The following is a 20,255-nucleotide window of genomic DNA, read 5'->3' on the forward strand; positions in this document are numbered from 1 at the left end:
ACAGATATCAATATCATTTCCATATCAAATTCACAGTACAAAATCAATTTCTCTTAAAATACAATGCCTCTTAATCAAATTGGTATATATCTACTGGGGAAATCAAATCAACCAATTAAGAATATAGAACAAAAGCAACAATAGCAATAATACAAAACATCAGGATAATACCATTACAATCCAATTAAAGTAATGCAACAATTAACAAAATAATCAATATTCTATCATTATAAAACAATTTAGAGTAAATATTAGTTTAAAGGAGGTTTTATATCGGTGAATACTCTTTCCATAGATATTCCATTAAATGATTTCCCAGTATACACATAAATTCTTATTTCGGGTAATGTATTTTACTAAGTGCAGGCATTAAATGAAATAAATATGTAAAGCAAAATGCCATCTGGTAACCGTATATATATATATACATAAATACATAATCTGAAAACAAATTATTACGTCAGTGATGTAGCTAGATGTTGCAGCTTACATTTAATTTTCAGAAAACTGACAAACGAGAAATAATTAATTTTTCAATCTGCATTTCCTAATTGTCCCCTGATCATAAATACTTATTTACTAAATACCGATACTCACCTTTGAGGATCAATAACAAAGAAAAAAATTCAGATCTCTTCCAGAATTCTGCCAACAAAATCAGCATTAATTATGCAGAAGTTAAAAAAGGGACATAATTCTGTCAAAATCCATGTAAGAGTTATGGGCACTGGACAATGACGATCAATTATGCTCTCAAATAAGTTTCAATGCATGAAAATCATAACATTTAACAAGCTTGATGAGCACCCTGTATTATGAACTTGCCCAACTTTGAATATAGAATTGTCCATTGTTAATTCTGACATTGACCGTTACCCTGCTTGAATTAGGTTTTGCCAGCACAGTAAAAGGCCTGGCCTGCCTGCACATCCACACAGTCTGACCAGGCTCTGTACTGCTGACAGCTCAATTCTTGTATTTAAATAATGAAATCCCATTATCTTTGAATGGACTGTTCCAAATATAAAGCATGACAAATCCGTTACAAAATGCAACATAGCTGAACTAACCCTTTAAGGGTGTCTCCACTAAGGTTTTTTTCTAATGATATAACCTGGACAGACAACACATATTTGCAAAGTGTCAAGGGTCCAAGGTTATGACACAAGAGGGCCCAGACGGCCCTGGATCGCTCACCTGAGAAATAGGTCAAAAGGTCAAAGTGTAGCCATTTTTAATCCCAGAAGCACAATTTAAAACAAGGGGGCCATGATGGCCCTGAGTCCCTCACCAGAAACAACTGCTTTTCAGTAAAACATACAAGACTACCTAAGAATTGCCTAAGAAATTTGGTGATCATCCACCCATAAATTCTGTAGAAGCAGATGTTTAAAGGTATTTCTATTTTTAGCTTAAGAAGCCCCTAAAAGGTGCCAATCAAGTTAATATTAGCAAACTTGATAAAAGACTACCTAAGAATGCTACAGACAAAGTTTGGTGATCGTCCATCAATTATTTCAGAAGGAGATGATGTTCAAAAGTTTTTCTACTTTTAGCATTAGCTGCCCCTAAAAGGGGCCAATCAAATTAATATGAGCAAACTTGATAACACACTACCTAAGAATGCTACAGACATTGGTGATCATACATCAATTATTTCAGTAGGAGATGATGTTCAAAGGTTTTTCTACTTTAAGCTTTAGCTGCCCCTAAAAGGGGCCAATCAAATTAAATATGAGCAACCTTGATAAAAGACTACCTACAAATGCTACAGACAAAGTTTGGGGATCATCCATCAATTATTTCAGTAGGTGATGATGTTCAAAGCTTTTTCTATTTTTAGTTTTAGAGGCCGCTAAAAGGGGCCAATTAAATTAATATGAGCAAACTTGATAAAACACTACCTAAGAATGCTACAGATAAAACTTGGTAATCATCCATCAATTAGTTTTAAAGAAGGAGACATTTAAAGGTGTTTCTATTTTTAGCTTTAGCAGCCCCTAAAAGGGGCCAATTAAATTAATATGAGCAATCTTGATAAAAGTCTACCTAAGAATGCTACAGACAAAGTTTGGTGATAATCAATTAATTAGTTCTGTAGAAGTTCAAAAAAAAATGTCTAAAATATTTTTTCGTATTTTTTGCTCTAGAGACCCCTAAAAGGGGCAAATCAAATAAAATTGAGCAAATTTGATAAAAGACTACCTAAGAATGCTACAGACAAGATGTTTAAAGGTTTTTCTATTTTTTGCTCTGTTGACACTAAAAAGGGACCAATTGAACTTGTTAAAATGGCATGAGCAAATTTAAGTGTGACTGTCACAAGGATACTACAGACCAAATTTGAGGTAAATCAGTTTCAGAGATGAAGATGATTGTTGACACACGACGCTGGACAACAGAGTATCCCCCTTTGATACTAATAGCTCACCCTGAACCTTCCGTTCTGGTGAGCTAACATAAGGGACAGCTAAATCTGAAAAAAACTTGTACATTGTCACCAAGGAAATTTTTGACCTGGCTGGGGGCGGGGCTAATTTTGACCCTAGGGCATTTATTTGAACAAAATTGGTAGACATCCTCTAGAAGATGTTTCATGCTAAATATCTTATCTATAGTGCTTCTGGATTGTCACAATAAGATTTTTTAGGTTTTTACTATATACATATGAGGAAAATCAACGACCCCCTGGGGCAGGGTCAAGGTCAATTTTGACTCTAGGGATTTTATTTGAACAAACTTGGAAGACATCTATTAGAAGACGTTTCATGCCAAATATCTAAGAAAAGAGTTTCGAAAAAAATTAAAATGTCAAAATTTGGGTTTAGATCGATCAACAAATTTGTACCTGCTAATTGATTCTGTTGGTATGCTTAGGATGTTACCTAATACAAAAATGTGTTACCTAATTAGGAGTAAGCACATATGAGCAAATTAAAATAAAATACATTGCTAGAGAATATCAACAGCTAGCCATGTTAGAGAGAATTATTCTATTGTTGTCTCAGCCTCGAATCTCAGAAATCAGTGTTTTTAATAATGAGGTATGGTTTGAATTGTCTTTAAAATTTCAGATTATATCACCCTATGCCGAAGGATGAGATTTTTAAACTCAGAAAACAAAATATTCTGCTTTTCTACAGAAGTAAGGAGTGACGTACACAATGTAAAAATATGATTTAAACAATTTCTCTGGGATTTTCTCTTTTTTTTCAGCTTGAGTGAAGCTTTGAGTAATCAATGTTATAATGCTAATTAACCTCGTCAAACTCTGGATAATGATAAGAAATAGTCCAATATATTACAATAATTTTTTTCAGAAGAGTCAAAATCAGTGAAAACTAAACATTTATTTCATATTTTTAGATCTATATGCAAAATCAAGATCTTGTCAGCAACTTGGTGTTTGCAGCACAATGGAAGGGAGTTAGCTGTATGGAATGTCCAATTTTCCTATTTTACCTTGTAGCTATTAGTCACTTTATTATTTTTAAGTTAGTAACATTCGTTCATCTTATATTCATTTCACATTGTGTAGAATAGTTTGGGCCCTATGAATCAGATTTTTGCAGCAAACCATTGCCAACATCTATCGTTACAAACCGAACTCAACTTTTGTTTAATTGACCGTGAAAAAGAACACAAATTTTTACAAAATATATCACTACAGACAGTTGTTTCTACTGTATTATTTTATTGTTTGTTTGTTTGATTGGGTCACACCAACACAGTATATGTCATTTGGCGACGTTCAAGCTTTACTGGTGGAGGAAGTCCTCGGGTGCCCTTCCGTGCATTATTTCAGGCCCGAATGGGCACCTGAGTAGAACTGTCGCAGTCCGTAAGCTAGCTGATAGCTTCCTCACTTGTAAGAATCTAAAGTCCCTGTCGGGATTCAAACTCACAGCAGTGAAGGGCAAGTGGTATGAAATATTATTTTATTGAGTATAGAAATAAATTGCATACTTCTGCAAACAATGACATATATATATATTCTTCATTATACACAAAGTCATAGTCTCCTCTATACATATATAAAATATAAAGATAAATATTCAACGTGTACAATGTAAAGTCATATTAGACTCTTCATGTCTCAATTCTTTTATTTTCACCAATTTAAGATAACGAGTTTGCGAGTCTTTTTATACCAACATGCTTTTGTGCGTGAGGTATTTAACTTCCTAATGAAATAACTTAAATATTTCGAATGATGTTGAGAAGAAAAACTGACTGACATAATACGCATTTAAAAGATATTTTAAGAAAGATGAATGATCGCGCAATACTATATATTAGCTGTGAATACGAGGGTTTTTTGTTACACTAAAACATTTAAGCTGTTGTGTTTGTATTAAAGTCATACAGATCATTTTACAGGATATTTTCCTTGATTGTATCTCATGTTAAGTTACGATGAAACCAAAGAAAAATAACAAAGATAAAACTTGTTTAAAAAGGAAATAAAATCCATCTTTATTACAATAGAGACACCTGGCTATGTTTTGTTTTTCTAATGGTAAATAACTTTTGAACTATTTAAAACATTGCACAGGTTGGACTTAGTGCTATTTCTCGTACATTCAATACATGTACTTGATGTTATTTTCATAACTATAGATAAAGACAATAGTAATACAATTAGGGCAGACATCCCCTAAATCACTAGAGCTATATATGATATATAAGTCTCTCGCGACACTTCGGCCAAAGACCTGCACTCGGTGTACACTCAAAATAAGCCGAGGTACGCCCCTGATTGCACTTAGGTGATGATATTAAAATCATGGTCGGCTCCAGCAATCCTTCAAAATGTTTAACTATTAGGGCCTATGTGTTTATCAAATACAATTTTTTTTTTAAAATTCTGCATCAAGAAAATCATAAATTCACACACGCACAAAAATTAAGCACTGGTTACCCTTGACATTAACTGCAAAATGTTGCAGATAATTAACTTCCTTATAATCTTTGATATCGAGGAAAAATGAAGTAAATTAAAAGCTAACATCAAAGTAACAAGAGCTGTCCGTAAGACAGCGCGCTCGACTTTTTTATTGCTTGCCAATAAAAAAAGTTTTTGCAGTAAAAGGCAATACAAGAATCTCTGTATTTTTAAAGTGAACAATGGCCATGAGCATTAAGATATTTAGTGAAGAATTATTTTATTATGACATAATTTATGGTAAAGTGAACAAGTGGATAGGAATGAATTTTTTTAGATTTTTTAAGTTTTTTAGTGCTTGCCTATAATACAAAACATTGACAGTTAAGGGCCATAATTCAAATAAAATCTTTGACAGAATTACCTTCTCCTGGACATGTTTGGGAATCATGATTGTAAACAAGTATTCCAACTTTCAAATTAATATCTCAAACAGTTCAGTCAAAAAGTGGACTGGTACTAAAAACTTAACCAAGATTCTAAGTCGATAAAAGGCCTTAATTTTTAAAACAAATCCTTGACAGAGTTACCTTCTCTTGCGTACAGATGGGGGTAATGATGTGAAATAGCATTAAAAGTTTCAAAGCAATATCTCAAAGGGTTATTAGGCAATAAGTGGATTTTACCCATATTCAATGTATTTTCTAAGTCAAAAAGGGGCATAATTCTGTCAAAAACCTTGACAGAGTTATGTCCTCTTGTCTGTTGATGAAGGTCGTGATGGTAAACAAGTATGGTCAGTTTCAAAGCAATACCTCCAATGGTTTTGAAATAAAGTGAGGTGGTACAAAAAACTTAACCAAGCTCAATACACTTTCTAAGTCAAAAAAGGGCCATAATTCTGTCAAAAACCTTGACAGAGTTATGTACTCTTGTCTGTAGATGGAGGTTATGATGGTGAACAAGTATGGTAAGTTTCAAAGCCATACTTGTAATACTTCTGAAATAAAGTGGGGTGGTACGAAAAACTTAACCAAGGTGTGACGCCAACGCCGACGCCGACGCCGGGGCGAGTAGGATAGCTCCCCTTTTCATAGAAAAGTCGAGCTAAAAATGCCTCATTAGATTTATATCTATAATATCTCCTCTCTAAAATTTAATGCCCTATTTATAGTTCCCCTGTCACTTTCTTAAAGGCTCATTATACCCCTAAAATGATTTATCATTTCTGAAAAAAAAAAATTTTTTAGCCTTCTGTTACAGTTTCCAACACATTACTCATTTGTCAATTATCTGAATCATTTTTTTCTTGTTTTTGCTTGTTTTTGTTTTGTAATTAGTACAGTAATAGTGATTTAGTATTTGGTATAAAAGTCAAAATACTACTTTGTTTACAATTTGCTACTTTTTTGACAAGAAATTTTATATTCAGCGCGAATTTCACCAGGTGATAAGCATTTAACAAAATTGCTCTAAAACCATTATTTAAATATTTCCCTTTTCTAATGAAGGATTTTTTTTTTGTTTCTGACGAGGCAAAGTGTGCCTTTAATCTTCTTAGTATCATTTTCAATATACACTTTTTTTAAAGAGGCTATCAGCTTTTCTACAGGTTAATAAATATGCTATTTTTTGATAAATTGTTTCATATAATTGTCAAGTCAAAAGAATTAAGGTAGAAAATGAAAATTGCCGTTGATAAAATACATTAACAATAAGGAAAGCTGCCAATACCTCTAATCTACAGTCTGCTCTCTATATGTAAATTAGTAAAGCAGAAGATTTGTTTCCTGATCTTCTATTTTTAGAAAGGAACGTCACTCCCATGCTATAAATAGTTCTTGGATGCTTTTATGAAGAGGCTCACAGTGATATGATGCATTTTTCCAAGATAAAATTACTAAAATACTTATTTTGAAACAACATTGAATTATTTTCCTAACAATAAATAAAACCTTAAGGCTGCTTTATTAAGATGTATTTACCTCCAATACAATTTAAATACCATGTGAATTTAGAATAATTATAATGCTGCATTGTATACTCATTTAATACTGTACACCCGGTAATAATATTATAAGTGAATATTTTCACGTGCGAAAATTTAGCTAGTTTAAAATGCCAGACGTTTAACATGAGGAAATATTAGCAAATCATGCAAGCGTAGAATTTAATGACAGGTTAATTGTTATTACACTAGAGGAAATTTTAGTGATTTTTGTCAATTAGCGAAATTTGCCAATATTTCTGTGTCGCTAACTTAACCACTTATACAGTGTGTTATTAAATTAACAAAAGGTATGTTCTGTTCTGTGCAATATAAAAATGTCAAAGTTCACTCAGAGCAAAAACTGAGCAACATAATCTGTAAGACTGAAGACCCTTCCCTTGTTAATTTCTACGAAAAGTAGAAAATCACATGTTTCATAGAAGGAATCTAAAATATTCATAATAATTCTGAATGGCAGAAAATGAAATCAATAAGATTTACACATCAAAAGCTTCAATATATATGCCCCCCCTTGTGGATGTGGGGTTGCCTTTAAGGACTGAGGCAACAGTTTATCTCTGCATGATCATAAGAGGTGACTAAATGGATTTGAATTACTGAAGTCTTTATAACTCTTAGCTCCAGCAGGTGAGGTGGTTTTGATCCCTGGTTCTGCCTTGTAAAACAATTGAAATACAGTTATGGTTCACAGTGGGCAATTAAAGATAGTTGTGGTTCTTATATGTTGTATTTCCTTTCAATGTGGTTGGCCATTGATGAAGTTTTAGTGAATTACTATGCAATAAGTCCAGAAAGACAAGGAAAAGGAACAAAGGACAATAACTCTATAATACTGAAAATGGAGTTATGGTTATTGTACACTGCACTTCCTCTCATTGCACTTGACCATTGTATGAAGTTGTATTGAATTCCAACTACAAGTTTTCAAGTTATGCACAAGATCAAAAAGTAACAAAGGGCAATAACTGTAATTAGTCCAAATAGAATTATGGTTCTTGTGCACTGCACTTCATCTCACTGCCCTTGACCATTGTATAAAGTTTCATTGAATTCCCACCATTAATTTTCAAGTTATGCACTGGACAATAAAAAGTAACAAAGGGCAAAAACTTTTAAATGAGTCCAGAAAGAGTTATGATTTCTGTACACTGTGCTTCCTCTCAATATACTTGACCATTGTATGAAATAGAATTGAATTCAAACTAGTAGTTTTCACGTTATGCTCTCGACAAGAAAAAAGCAAAGGAAAAGTAACAAAGGGCAATAACTCTATAATTACTCTGGACAGAGTTATAGTTCTTGTGCACTGCACTTCCTCTTATGGTGCTTCATTGTATGAAGTTTTTTTGAATTCCAACCAGTACGTTTTAAGTTATGCTCTAGACAAGGAAAAGTATCAAAAGGTTATAACTCTGTAGTTTGTCAAAATGGTGTAATGGTTCTTGTGCACTGCACTTTCTCTTAATGTGCTTGACAACTGTATAAAGTTGTATTGAATTTCAACCAGTAGTTTTCAAGTAATGGTCCGGAAAAGGAAAAGTAACAAAGGGCGATAACTCTGTAATTAATCAAGATTGAGTTATGGTTCTTGTGCACTGCGCTTCCTCTAAATGTGCTTGACCATTGTATGAAATTATATTGAATTCCAACCATTTGTCTTCAAGTTATGCATAAGACAAAAAAGGCAATGGATAAGTAACAAAGGGCAATAACTCTGTAATTAGTCAAGATGAAGTTATGGTTCTTGTGCACTGCATTTCCCCTTATTGTGCTTGACAATTGACATTACGCCTCCTGTCAATCAAGCTGGCAGGGGTCTTACAGATAAGCCAGTTGGCGATCGTTATCAGTTTCACGCTAAAATGTCTGCAAAATCCGCCATTATCCTTAGACAAGCTATTTGTATAAGACAATGGTGCAGCAGTATTTTTATTGGAATTATTTTGATTATTTGTCATTTTAAAGCTATAAAGTCGGTATATCAAAGTTATCAACTATCCTGACATATTGACAGATGGAGTCAGTTAGTTCATTTTACAAAAAAATATCAGTAACTTTGTATATATGAAGATAATAAGTTATATAGCAGGTACAAAAGCAGAGACATATCTAGATGTTATCTACATCTCTGACGAAAGTTAAAATAGAGAAAGAATCTCTAAAGAACGTACAAAACGACAAAATTGAGAATGTTGCTGGCTCGGTTTGAATGAGCCTGTTCATGGACGGTAATGCAATGTGCAAGTAACCGTCCACGCCCCCTAGCACAGACTTAAGCAGAATTCAACATTTTCCATGACCTGGTAAAATTTGGAATCCGCAGATGTGATCATATAGCGGTTATCATGGAACCTACAATGTGACACGTTAGTGCCTTTCAATGAAAAGCGGCATATGGTCCCGAAGTAAAAAATGCGTTTGCCCTAAACGAAAAAACAGTGGGCCTAACTAGATAAAATGGAATTTTAAATGGGGATCAGAGGTTATGAAGCCTGGCTATACCACAATGCATTAAACAAAGAAAAAGTTTAAACAAATACTCTATTCCTTCCTTTATTACAATTATGTCTATTCATAATCACAAACATGTACTACATTATAAGGTCTGAATTTATGACATTTTTTGTTCCCTTATTACATGGTGTCAATACAATGCTGCAGTAGAAAAAAGTACTTGCAAATAAAATGAGAGAATATGCAATGAATATTTTATGTGAAATTATCCTACCTAAATATTTCTATGAAAGCTCAATGAATTAAGATTAAATATTGAGATATATCTGCTTCAATAACATCATACCTGATCACGGTTTTAATTTAAAACCGAGGTCTCACCCCGTCTGGTGTATGCGAAACTTATTTTGAAGTGGATAATATTGCGTTTTATCACAAAACATATGTAATGTATAAATATACATATAATCATATATCATACTACAAAGTTAAGCAAGGGCAATTTTCTCATTGAATTTTAATAATTTATGCATAAATGTATTATACATTGTATATAAGTGATTTCGCACATAAAACCCTAAAAACATGTTCCGCTACTTCAATTTTAACTATCTTTGAATTTGTAAACTAAAATGATATTTTGTCAGAAACATCTTCCTTGAAGTCAACGAGAAATATAACAAGATCTTTGCCAAACGTTTTATTCATAATTAATGCATGAATTCAGTTATTTGTTGCTTTTTTAAATACCATAATATATTGAACTATCCAAGAAAAGCATTAAAATTTTATATATATCAATTTGTATAAGGTAAATTCATTAGTCACTTTAGTGGCATAATAGTTTCCTGTAAACGTCGGTACCGTGTTTTGTCTAAGGTTCTTAATGACCGGGTCACGTGAATCAGTGGGCGGAGCAATCTCTTCTCTGGCGTAATGTCAATTGTATGAAGTTGTTTTGAATTCCAACCAGTAGTTTTCAAGTTATACTCCGGACAAAAGAAAGCAATGGAAAAGTAACAAAGGGCAATAACTCTGTAATTACTTTAGAAAGAGTTATAGTTCTTGTGCACTGCACTTCCCCTTATTGTGCTTGGCAATTGTATGAAGTTGTTTTGAATTCCAATCAGTAGTTTTCAAGTTATGCTCTGGACAAGGAAAAGAAACAAAGGGCAATAACTCTGTAATTAGTCAAGATAGAGTTATGGTTCTTGTGCACTGCACTTCCTCTCAATGTGCTTGACCATTGTATGAAATTATATTGAATTCCAATCATTAGTCTTCAAGTTATGGTCCGGACAAAAGAAAGCAATGGAAAAGAAACAAAGGGCAATAACTCTGTAATTACTCTAGATAGAGTTATGGTTCTTGTGCACTGCACTTCCCCTTATTGTACTTGACAATTGTATGAAGTTTTTTTCGAATTCCAACCAGTAGTTATGCTCCAGACAAGGAAAAGTAACAAAGGGCAATAACTCTGTAATTAGTCAAGATGGAGTTATGGTTCTTGTGCACCATTGTATAAAGTTATATTGACTTCCAACCATTAGTTTTGAAGTTATGCTCTGGACAAGGAAAATGCAACGGACCGCTGGACCGACCGACCGACCACCGCGTGACTCCTATATACCCCTCAAACTTCGTTTTTGGGGGTATAAATATAAAAAAAAAATTTCTCAAAGGGTATGGTATGGAGATTGTTCAAAATTAATTACAAAATGTATAAACCATACCTAGTAAAACAATAGCAGCAGGAAGTGCCGTCTTGATGACGTATATGATGGATACTCTTTGCCTTATTAAATCCAATAGTAGTAAAATACCAAGAAAGAGAGATAACTCTGCACGGAAGATCAGAATTGCTGCCCCTGATAGCCATATGAAGGATCTATGAAGTTGTTTTAGCCAGGATCTTACCGCAAATAAAACTGAAAAGAAGTGAAAAAAATACATTAACAAATACTGTAACAAAGTTCATGCACATATAAAGTTCTAAACATGTAAGAATGAATTAATGGAAATATATAAAGTTTTAAACTTATAAGAATGAGTTAATGGAAATATACTCTTAATTTTCTTCATGTATAATCAAACTTTTTTATCATAACACTGATAGCCCAAGCAAATTTGTTCACAAGATCTGCAAGATCTATCGGAATTTCATTTCGTCTGCTGTAACATTATTTTGCATTACATTATTTGCATTTTACATTTTTTCGCAAAATAATAAGACAATCCAAATTTAAAAACCAACAAAAATATCTTTTTGGCAACACCAACAAATTTCATGCCCACAAAATCTAGTGAATTTACAGTATAAAACTTATTGTAGACAGGTAAAATAAGTTAAGGATATCATGAAAATTAACTTACCTAGAACAAGGGCGAAAATATTTGGTAAAGTGCGCGAGGAGTAAAACAGGAAATGAAACTGTGAGGCAGTTATAATTAGCATAAATCTTGACGTCTGACGTCCAAACACACTCTTTACAGCATCTGCATACATCAACAGACCAACTAACACTGCATTTCCAAGACATAGTCTTACTGAAATATAAATCAATTGTTTTATCTATTTGTGAATATCATTATACTAATAAATTTTCATAATTCAATATAACATTAATATTAAGGTACATTAATATTACATTATCTGTTCTTAGATTTGCATATAAAAGGAATAACTTATTTCATTTTGTTACATCAAAAAATGCACATATTTTAATATATCATGATTATGATTTGCCAAAAGTCAGACATATTTTGTAAAGAAATTTGAGTTGAATTTCATTTCTGAGCATATTCCTTTTGGATATGCTTTTATTTCTTAATTGCTTTCATGTTGCAAAAGTCAAAGAGGTTGGGTTTGTTCAATTGTTTCTTACCAACAATTTGTTCAAATATTTTTGGAGCATTCATCAGCCACATCGCGCCAATGACTGGAGATGAAGAGATAGCTACAACAAGAGGTCCTAAAAATGTCCTTGGTACAACACCTGGATACTGAAGATGATCATACTGAAATGAAAAAATAGGTTGGTGAACCAGTAGTACTAGAAATACTTCTTGATGAACTAGCCACTGTGTATTATATAGTTTTAGATTGCTTAAACTGAACAACCACCAGTCTAGAGAGTAGCCAGACTGCATTTATGTATGGACAAGCCTGTCTCTAGCAAATCATCAATGTTAACATTCTTAAAGTCTCAGGTAAAGCTATGGAAATTAGATGAATCTGCTATTACTGTACATCAGGTTATTTTCGAGTACAGCTTATTTTGCAATTTTGGCAGTGACTGATTATAGCAATTTGTTTGTGCATGTTTCTTTTTTTTCACCTTATTCTGCCCATTTTTTTTGACAGAGATTATCATTGTTTTCACAGCTTAAACATTGTTTTCAATTTTACTATTGATGTATCACTTGTAAGTATGTATTCGGTATTTCACACTTATTATTATTATTTTTGTTATATTGAATTCTAAACAACCATGAATATCGAAAATTGGTATTTGATAAATTGATTTATATGTATCACAATGTAAAATAAAAATAAAACTAAATGTGTTGCACATGTAAATCAGAAAAGAAAGTTCAAGAAACTCAGGAAATCCCCATATTAAACTGAAGGAAAATATAACGCATCTATATTTCATGATAATTCACTGCACGTGAATAAAGCCAAAATTAGATATTCGCAAAAGAAACCTGATAAACTATGAGTATCTATAATAATTAATTAGTTACATAGATAGGCATCTCCCTTATAAGAAACAATTTTAATCATATATTTTTAATATTTATAATATACATATATATATAGTTTGTACTGAAAGAATGTATTAAAGCTACATATATAAATATATAATATAAATCAAAACTAGAGGATGCTTTTGTAAAAAAGCGCATGTCTCCCCCACTGCACTGTGACCTTGACCTTTGACCTACTGACCCCAAAAACAATAGGGATCATCTGCTCTATAAGACCAATCATCCTATGAAGTTTGAGGGCTGTAGGTCAAAAGGAACTCTAGTTATCATCCGGAAACGAGAAATTGACCAACGGTCACTGTGACCTTGACCTTTGACCTACTGACCCCAAAAACAATAGGGATCATCTGCTCAATAAGACCAATCATCCTATGAAGTTTGAGGGCTGTAGGTCAAAAGGAACTCTAGTTATCATCCGGAAACGAGAAATTGACCAACGGTCACTGTGACCTTGACCTTTGACCTACTGACCCAAAAACAATATGGATCATCTGCTCAATAAGACCAATCATCCTATGAAGTTTGAGGTCTGTAGGTCTAAAGGAACTCTAGTTATCATCCGGAAACGAGAAATTGACCAACGGTCAGTGTGACCTTGACCTTTGACCTACTGACCCCAAAAACAATAGGGATCATCAGCTCTATAAGACCAATCATCCTATGAAGTTTGAGGGCTGTAGGTCAAAAGGAACTCTAGTTATCATCCGGAAACGAGAAATTGACCAACGGTCACTGTGACCTTGACCTTTGACCTACTGAACCCAAAAACAATAGGGATCATCTGCTCTATAAGACCAATCATCCTATGAAGTTTGAGGGCTGTAGGTCTAAAGGAACTCTAGTTATCATCCGGAAACGAGAAATTGACCAACGGTCACTGTGACCTTGACCTTTGACCTACTGACCCCTAAAACAATAGGGATCATCAGCTCTATAAGACCAATCATCCTATGAAGTTTGAGGGCTGTAGGTCAAAAGGAACTCTAGTTATCATCCGGAAACGAGAAATTGACCAACGGTCACTGTGACCTTGACCTTTGACCTACTGACCCCAAAAACAATAGGGATCATCTGCTCAATAAGACCAATCATCCTATGAAGTTTGAGGGCTGTAGGTCAAAAGGAACTCTAGTTATCATCCGGAAACGAGAAATTGACCAACGGTCACTGTGACCTTGACCTTTGACCTACTGACCCCAAAAACAATAGGGATCATCAGCTCTATAAGACCAATCATCCTATGAAGTTTGAGGGTTGTAGGTCAAAAGGAACTCTAGTTATCGTCCGGAAACGAAGAATGGACGGACGGACGGACTGACGGACGGACTGACGGACGGACTGACGGACGGACAGGGCAAAAACAATCAGTCTCCCCCCGAGGTGGGGGAGACATAATAAATGATAAGCTCCAGGCAAAAAATTCATTATCAAGTATGCAGCCTTTGATATAGCACAACCATTTCATTTTTCAAACGCATTAATACCTTTATCACAATTTATATGACTGGTATGCTGGTAATTATTATGAAAGTTACTGGCTTAAAGTAAGATGTCACTTTCTGATTAGGAATTGTATCAAAGCAGGGAAATTGATTTTTTTCTTATCAGTTAACATATGGAGGGTTAGTGGGTTATACCTACATGTACATGTTATCTGTGCCCTAAATAAGGCACAGATGGGCAAACTTGAATATTTCTTAAATGCTGGATTGCACTAGATATGACCTTAAAGGGGTTTTTTGACATGACGGGACTGGAAATAATATTTTGAGATTATTAATCCATTTGATGAAGATCTATACAAATAACTTATGTGCAAAGTTTCATATCATTAGCTTACTCCGTTTTTCCAGAATAATTATTATAATAACGAAAAATGACCCAAAATTGAAAAGCGTTTAAACACTTTTTACTCAAATCGGACTGAGAATAGCACAGACATATCATTTCAATGTATTTCTTGTATATTTCTTAATTATCTTTTACATATATTTCTGTTTTAAGTGCTCATGTTAATCTATATAAAAAAACTAAAATTTTATGTTTTTAGTTCTATAAACCTGAGTTGAGTTCCTTTAACATGTAATGCATAACTTAACATCAATCTAACATAATAAGCAAGGATTTGCAACAAAGTTACCAATGCCCCCTGCCTACGGAATGTTTTTTACTGTCACTTTTACATGAAGCATAAAATTGTGCTATTTCAAAAGATTCAGGTATGGACCTTGACTTTCAGTGCAAAATCTTGAAATGCAGGTTTTGACAAATATCATTCAAAGACAATTTTCAAGTACATGTACATCTTAGTATTAAGATTTATACTGTCAATGTGTGCCTACCTGTGAGATGTTAGTGGAATAATGCAATATGTCATGTATGGCTTGTATATTGAACGATTCCTCAACTTTGGTGTACGGACAGACGAGCACATGCATTACTACCACACAGCACAACAGACATTCTGTCCAAGGCACTCCCATCTTTCCTGTATAAAAGAATGAAACTAATTGATTATCGTTATAGAATATTTCAACTCCTCAACACTGTGACCCCAATATCATTTTTTAACATATATCTAAACCTGAGGCTTTTTCTCGGCATATTAAAGGATATTTAATGAGTGTAAGTTCAATACTGAATTTATTGAATGAGTTAAATAAATTTATATTTTGCGAGCCTTTGGCGAGCATAATATTATTTTATTCAACAAGTTCAATAAATTCAGTAATGAACTTACACAAATTTAATATTCTTCTTATCACATACCAAAAATAAAGACCGTTTGAAGTGAAAAAGAAACATATAGAATAGCCTATAGAATAACGCTAACATTTAGCGAGTGTTTTTTGCATGCTTATAATGTTTATATAAAACAAATGACGTCAAATCAAAATATATGCACAGCTGTGCAACAAAATGTTTACGGAGTCGCAAAAGCAGCATGGGTATGTGATAAAAATCAATGTGAAAACTGCAAAATTTTATTCTATGAACTGTTATTACTATTAAAGCAGCATACCTCCAAATTTATGCTGATCTTCAAGAAAAATTTTAAAATGTATTAAAATGTAAAATATTGCAAAGTGAACAAAGGAAGTAATTTACACATTGCAAACTGCACTTAAAATGTACTAGAAATTACCAAAAACAGGTAAGATTGTACAAAATTAGCCGCAGTAGAAATGTGGGATTAATCAGTTATTTATTGCGTATAACATGTAAACTACATGCTTGTACTTCTTAAATAATTTTTCTTGAAACCTTTAATCTTTTAAATAGAACATTTTTCACAAGGTTGCTTTTCTTGAAGTGTTTTTGGCTCATGCAGCATTAAGATTAAGCAAAATATTATAATACAAATATAGGAACAGTATTGTTCTTGGGCCAAAAATAAAAATATGTTTGTTTCCCCTTCCCATCCCATTAAAATTAAGGTTTGGTAGGTAGGTAGGAAATTTTTTTTTATATGTGCTTAGTAATAAATAATCTGCATATATGTATAATGAACTATTAAAATTAATTTATTAAGTGCATGCATTACCATATTCACAACTGACATAATTATGCAACAATTTTTAACTATGCTAGCTGTCTAAAATATCAGATTAGATTGTACCTGTTGTACTCTGAAAGAAAAAAAATACTTTCATCCCCTAAGAACCTGAAAAAAATATTTTGGGTAGAGGCAAATTTTGGGGTAGGTAGGGAAGGGGAAACAAAGTAAATTTTATTTTAGGCCTTGTCTGTTAAATAGTTTAAATACTTTGGAATAAAAAAACTTCATGTATATGAAAAGTTAAACAGAGTGGTTAGACCAAATTGCTCTATGCAAAATCGTACCAAATGTTATGAAAAAATAAATTGATAACATTTTCTGAAAAGTAAATGTTTCTGTTCAAGAGTAGTACATGTATAGCCAATTATTTCTGGCAATGTTTACTTGAAAAACAAACATGATGTTTTACAGTGTTTGGGCTATGAATAGAAAAAAGTGTGGTTATGGTTGACTAAACCAACTCTCAGCATACTTTAAACAATATATTTTGACATTTAGCAAAAAGTGTTGAACTACATTATAATTATGAGATAATAATTCTTAAAGCTCAAAAAAATCTTGTTAAACCATACTGATAGTTAAAATGCCTATGGTATAAAAGTATCTTTATGATTTTCACATCAAATTGTTTTACTACATAATTTTCATGTATCACATTGAAAACCGAACTAGGAAATAAAAAAAGATGTTATCCAGAACTCGACAAATGTGTATTTTTCTAAGCTAATCGGGTACAAACAAAATTTTCAGTAACAGCTTCGAAAATAAGTGCATCAGGTTGATTTTTCTATTGTGACGGGTGATGCTCCGTGAAGCTATAACTGTAACAATTTGTACAGATTGTACACTGGATTAGTTGGGAAACACCCTAAAAATTCTTAATTCCAGAGTAAGTTTATTGATCTGGTTTGATCTATTGTGTTAAAGTGAGAATATACACAATGTAACATCATTCAAGCCCAATAGTCTTTAATAAAGATCTTTCAAATTTAAAACTTTTTAGATCAAGAAGGGCCAGCTAAAGTTAAACAATACTGAAATTTACATGGCGTCATTAGATGTTACAATATTACAGTAACTTTTTTTCCTATATTTTACAGTCAAATATTAAAAGGCTCAGTTTCTCCTAGCCTATAAAATAGTATATGTTCCCAAAAATGCTGTATTTTCCCCCGAAATACCCTGTGCACATACTTCACAAGAATCATGATTTAACAGCAGCTGACTTATATAATCTGGTTAACAAATATGATTGACTGAAACTTCTCTCTTCCACTAGGTTCATGCATGTCCTAGTGAAGGCAAAGGGCATTTGCAGAAGATTACAAGCTTTGGGAGTTAAGCTTCCAATGCATCTTATGACTCAGCTGCCGATGTCCTGACTAAAGCTGAAGGGAGTGGCTTTGCAGAGAAGGCAGGAATGACCAGAAAAGTGTGCTAGGTGTGTGTGAGCCCCTAGCACAGAGAGTTATGGCTTGAAGAGCAGGCCTTAGCTGGTATAATAGCCCTTTTCAGGGCTACCTCCCCCATTTCATATTGTCTCAGATTACAGTTCATTTAGGTTCTCAATGACATCAACCTACTTTTGGCTCAAAATTCATATTTTTGGTTTATACTACATGTTTATTGCATGAAGGTAAATTATCATCACTTTGTGCTTCAAAATTAATCCTTGAAGAGCATGACTGGTGACATGTCCAGAGCCCGTACTTGACAGTGATAGCTGCTTTTTGTGACTTAATGGGCAGATGGATCCTCGGCAGTCTCCTGGTTTAGACCCCTATGTATTTTTCAGGAGTAAAACTTGTATATATAATACACTAGAGAAAACGGAATGAACCTTATATATACTCCTGGTTTAGACCCTGGGGTCTAATCCAGGATATAGCCGGATCCTCATTAATGATTAATCATTAATCTCAGTCAGCCTGATTGACTGAAAGCTGTCCTAATAGAGAGCATTGCTATGTACAATGCATGTTAAATTGAATTGAAATTGAAAATTTGATAAAATGTGTGGCATATTCCAATCCAAGTTGTTGGAATTTAATTTCTGGATTTCCCCTTTTTCTGATTATTAGTGCTTTATTTCCCAGGTTCTTTTGAAAATTAAAAAAAAGTCACTGATAAAGGAAAACAGTTTCATGTAATGTATCATAGAGAAATTTGCAAACGTGACAGCTACATGTATAAGATACAATACAGTTACTACAGAAAATATGCTGAACATTTGATAATTTAATTTTGAAAGAAGATAAAGGTTGAATTTTTTCAAAATGTTGATAATCAACAGTATTTTAAGTCAGCTTGAGGTGCTTTCTGATAGATAACTTACTAAATTACTATAACAAAATCGCAATACATGCTGTTTTTAAAGTTTATATAAACTAAAAGAGTATTTTTGTCATGTTTTCAGAAACATCAACTTACCGATACATATGGCGTATGAAGAATAAAGGGGGACAACTATTGAGAGACTGATATTTTCTATCACTGCAGTGGAGAAAATCCTAGATAGTCGAATATTAATAAATTTAAAGTAACGTCGTTGCATAACAAGTGGGCCTGGCATAATAAGATTACAAAAATATGAGCACTTACTTATTTGTAATGGCAAAAAAGAAAAATTTGAACATTCATTCTTTCCTAAGACTATTAGTGATTGGAATAACTTAGACAGTGCCGTTGTGTGCGCAGAGACATTACAGAGCTTTAAAACAGCTCTCCAACAGTGCTACTAAATTACTTAGCTCCTCTCTCCCGCTGCGTACATACCGGAAGGTTCTACAGTGTACACATTCAGATTCAGAAAGAAACAAAAAACAAAACAAAAAACAAAAAAAAACAAAAAAAAAACGACAGTGCACCAAGTAAATTACATCTATGTCCCTAGCTGGCAGTATCTGGTTGGTTTAAACATATTTATAAGATGGATTGCGAAACAAATTCTTGCAACTTATATTAATCACTTTCGAGTCCGCTTCCTGGAACCAACCAGTCATATAGAGAAACATGGGCTCGAACCCATGTTGTCTGGGTTGAGAGGCAGGCACCTAAACCACTAGGCCACCGCTCCCCTTACAACAGAATCTGAATGGTCATGAAGTGTTGTTTTTTGTTGTTGTTGTTTAATCAAAAAAAAAAAAAAAAAAAAATGCAAAATCCTATGATGTTATTGGGTTATAACTTTTGATTGATATCTTTGCGAGGTACAAACAAATATTTAGAAAATGATATAAAAAGCACACATATAGCACAATGGAATCAGAGTCTTTCAAATAGAATATTATATATACTTTTAATATAAAAACATTGACATACTTAATATGCAGTAAGTATGGTGCGGTTATGCCAAATATAACTTTGAATTCGTCTTAACCGAAATTATACTTGAAATATATATTAATCCAGCTTTAGATCTTCGTGTGATTAAGTAACACCCACAGCTGGTTTAAAAGTGCAATAATAGTTATATATTTCTCATGAATTGTTCAATACCTTATATAATGCCAAATATAAACCCGCTGTAACCGGAAGTGGTCAGTTGTTTGTCCAGGCCAGCATATGCGCGTTTG

At 33.2% G+C, this 20,255-nt stretch overlaps 1 protein-coding gene across 1 annotated transcript in view; it reads right to left on the reverse strand.

Moving 5' to 3' along the window:
- The window catches only part of LOC132726907 (probable Dol-P-Man:Man(7)GlcNAc(2)-PP-Dol alpha-1,6-mannosyltransferase), an 85,243-nt gene extending 66,075 nt beyond the window's left edge, over positions 1-19,168 (reverse strand). Inside the window, exons 1-5 of the mRNA XM_060712320.1 lie at positions 19,111-19,168; positions 15,464-15,609; positions 12,236-12,368; positions 11,724-11,897; positions 11,084-11,278 (exon numbers count right to left, since the gene is read on the reverse strand). Coding sequence (XP_060568303.1) covers positions 11,084-11,278; positions 11,724-11,897; positions 12,236-12,368; positions 15,464-15,604 — 643 coding nt within the window. The 5' untranslated portion in view covers positions 15,605-15,609; positions 19,111-19,168. The remainder of the gene's footprint in view (positions 1-11,083; positions 11,279-11,723; positions 11,898-12,235; positions 12,369-15,463; positions 15,610-19,110) is intronic.
- Between the last annotated feature and the right edge of the window lie 1,087 nt (positions 19,169-20,255).

This window comes from Ruditapes philippinarum, unplaced genomic scaffold (assembly GCF_026571515.1).
Source record: "Ruditapes philippinarum isolate M1 unplaced genomic scaffold, ASM2657151v2 ctg1028_1_1_1_1, whole genome shotgun sequence".
NCBI lineage: Eukaryota > Metazoa > Mollusca > Bivalvia > Venerida > Veneridae > Ruditapes > Ruditapes philippinarum.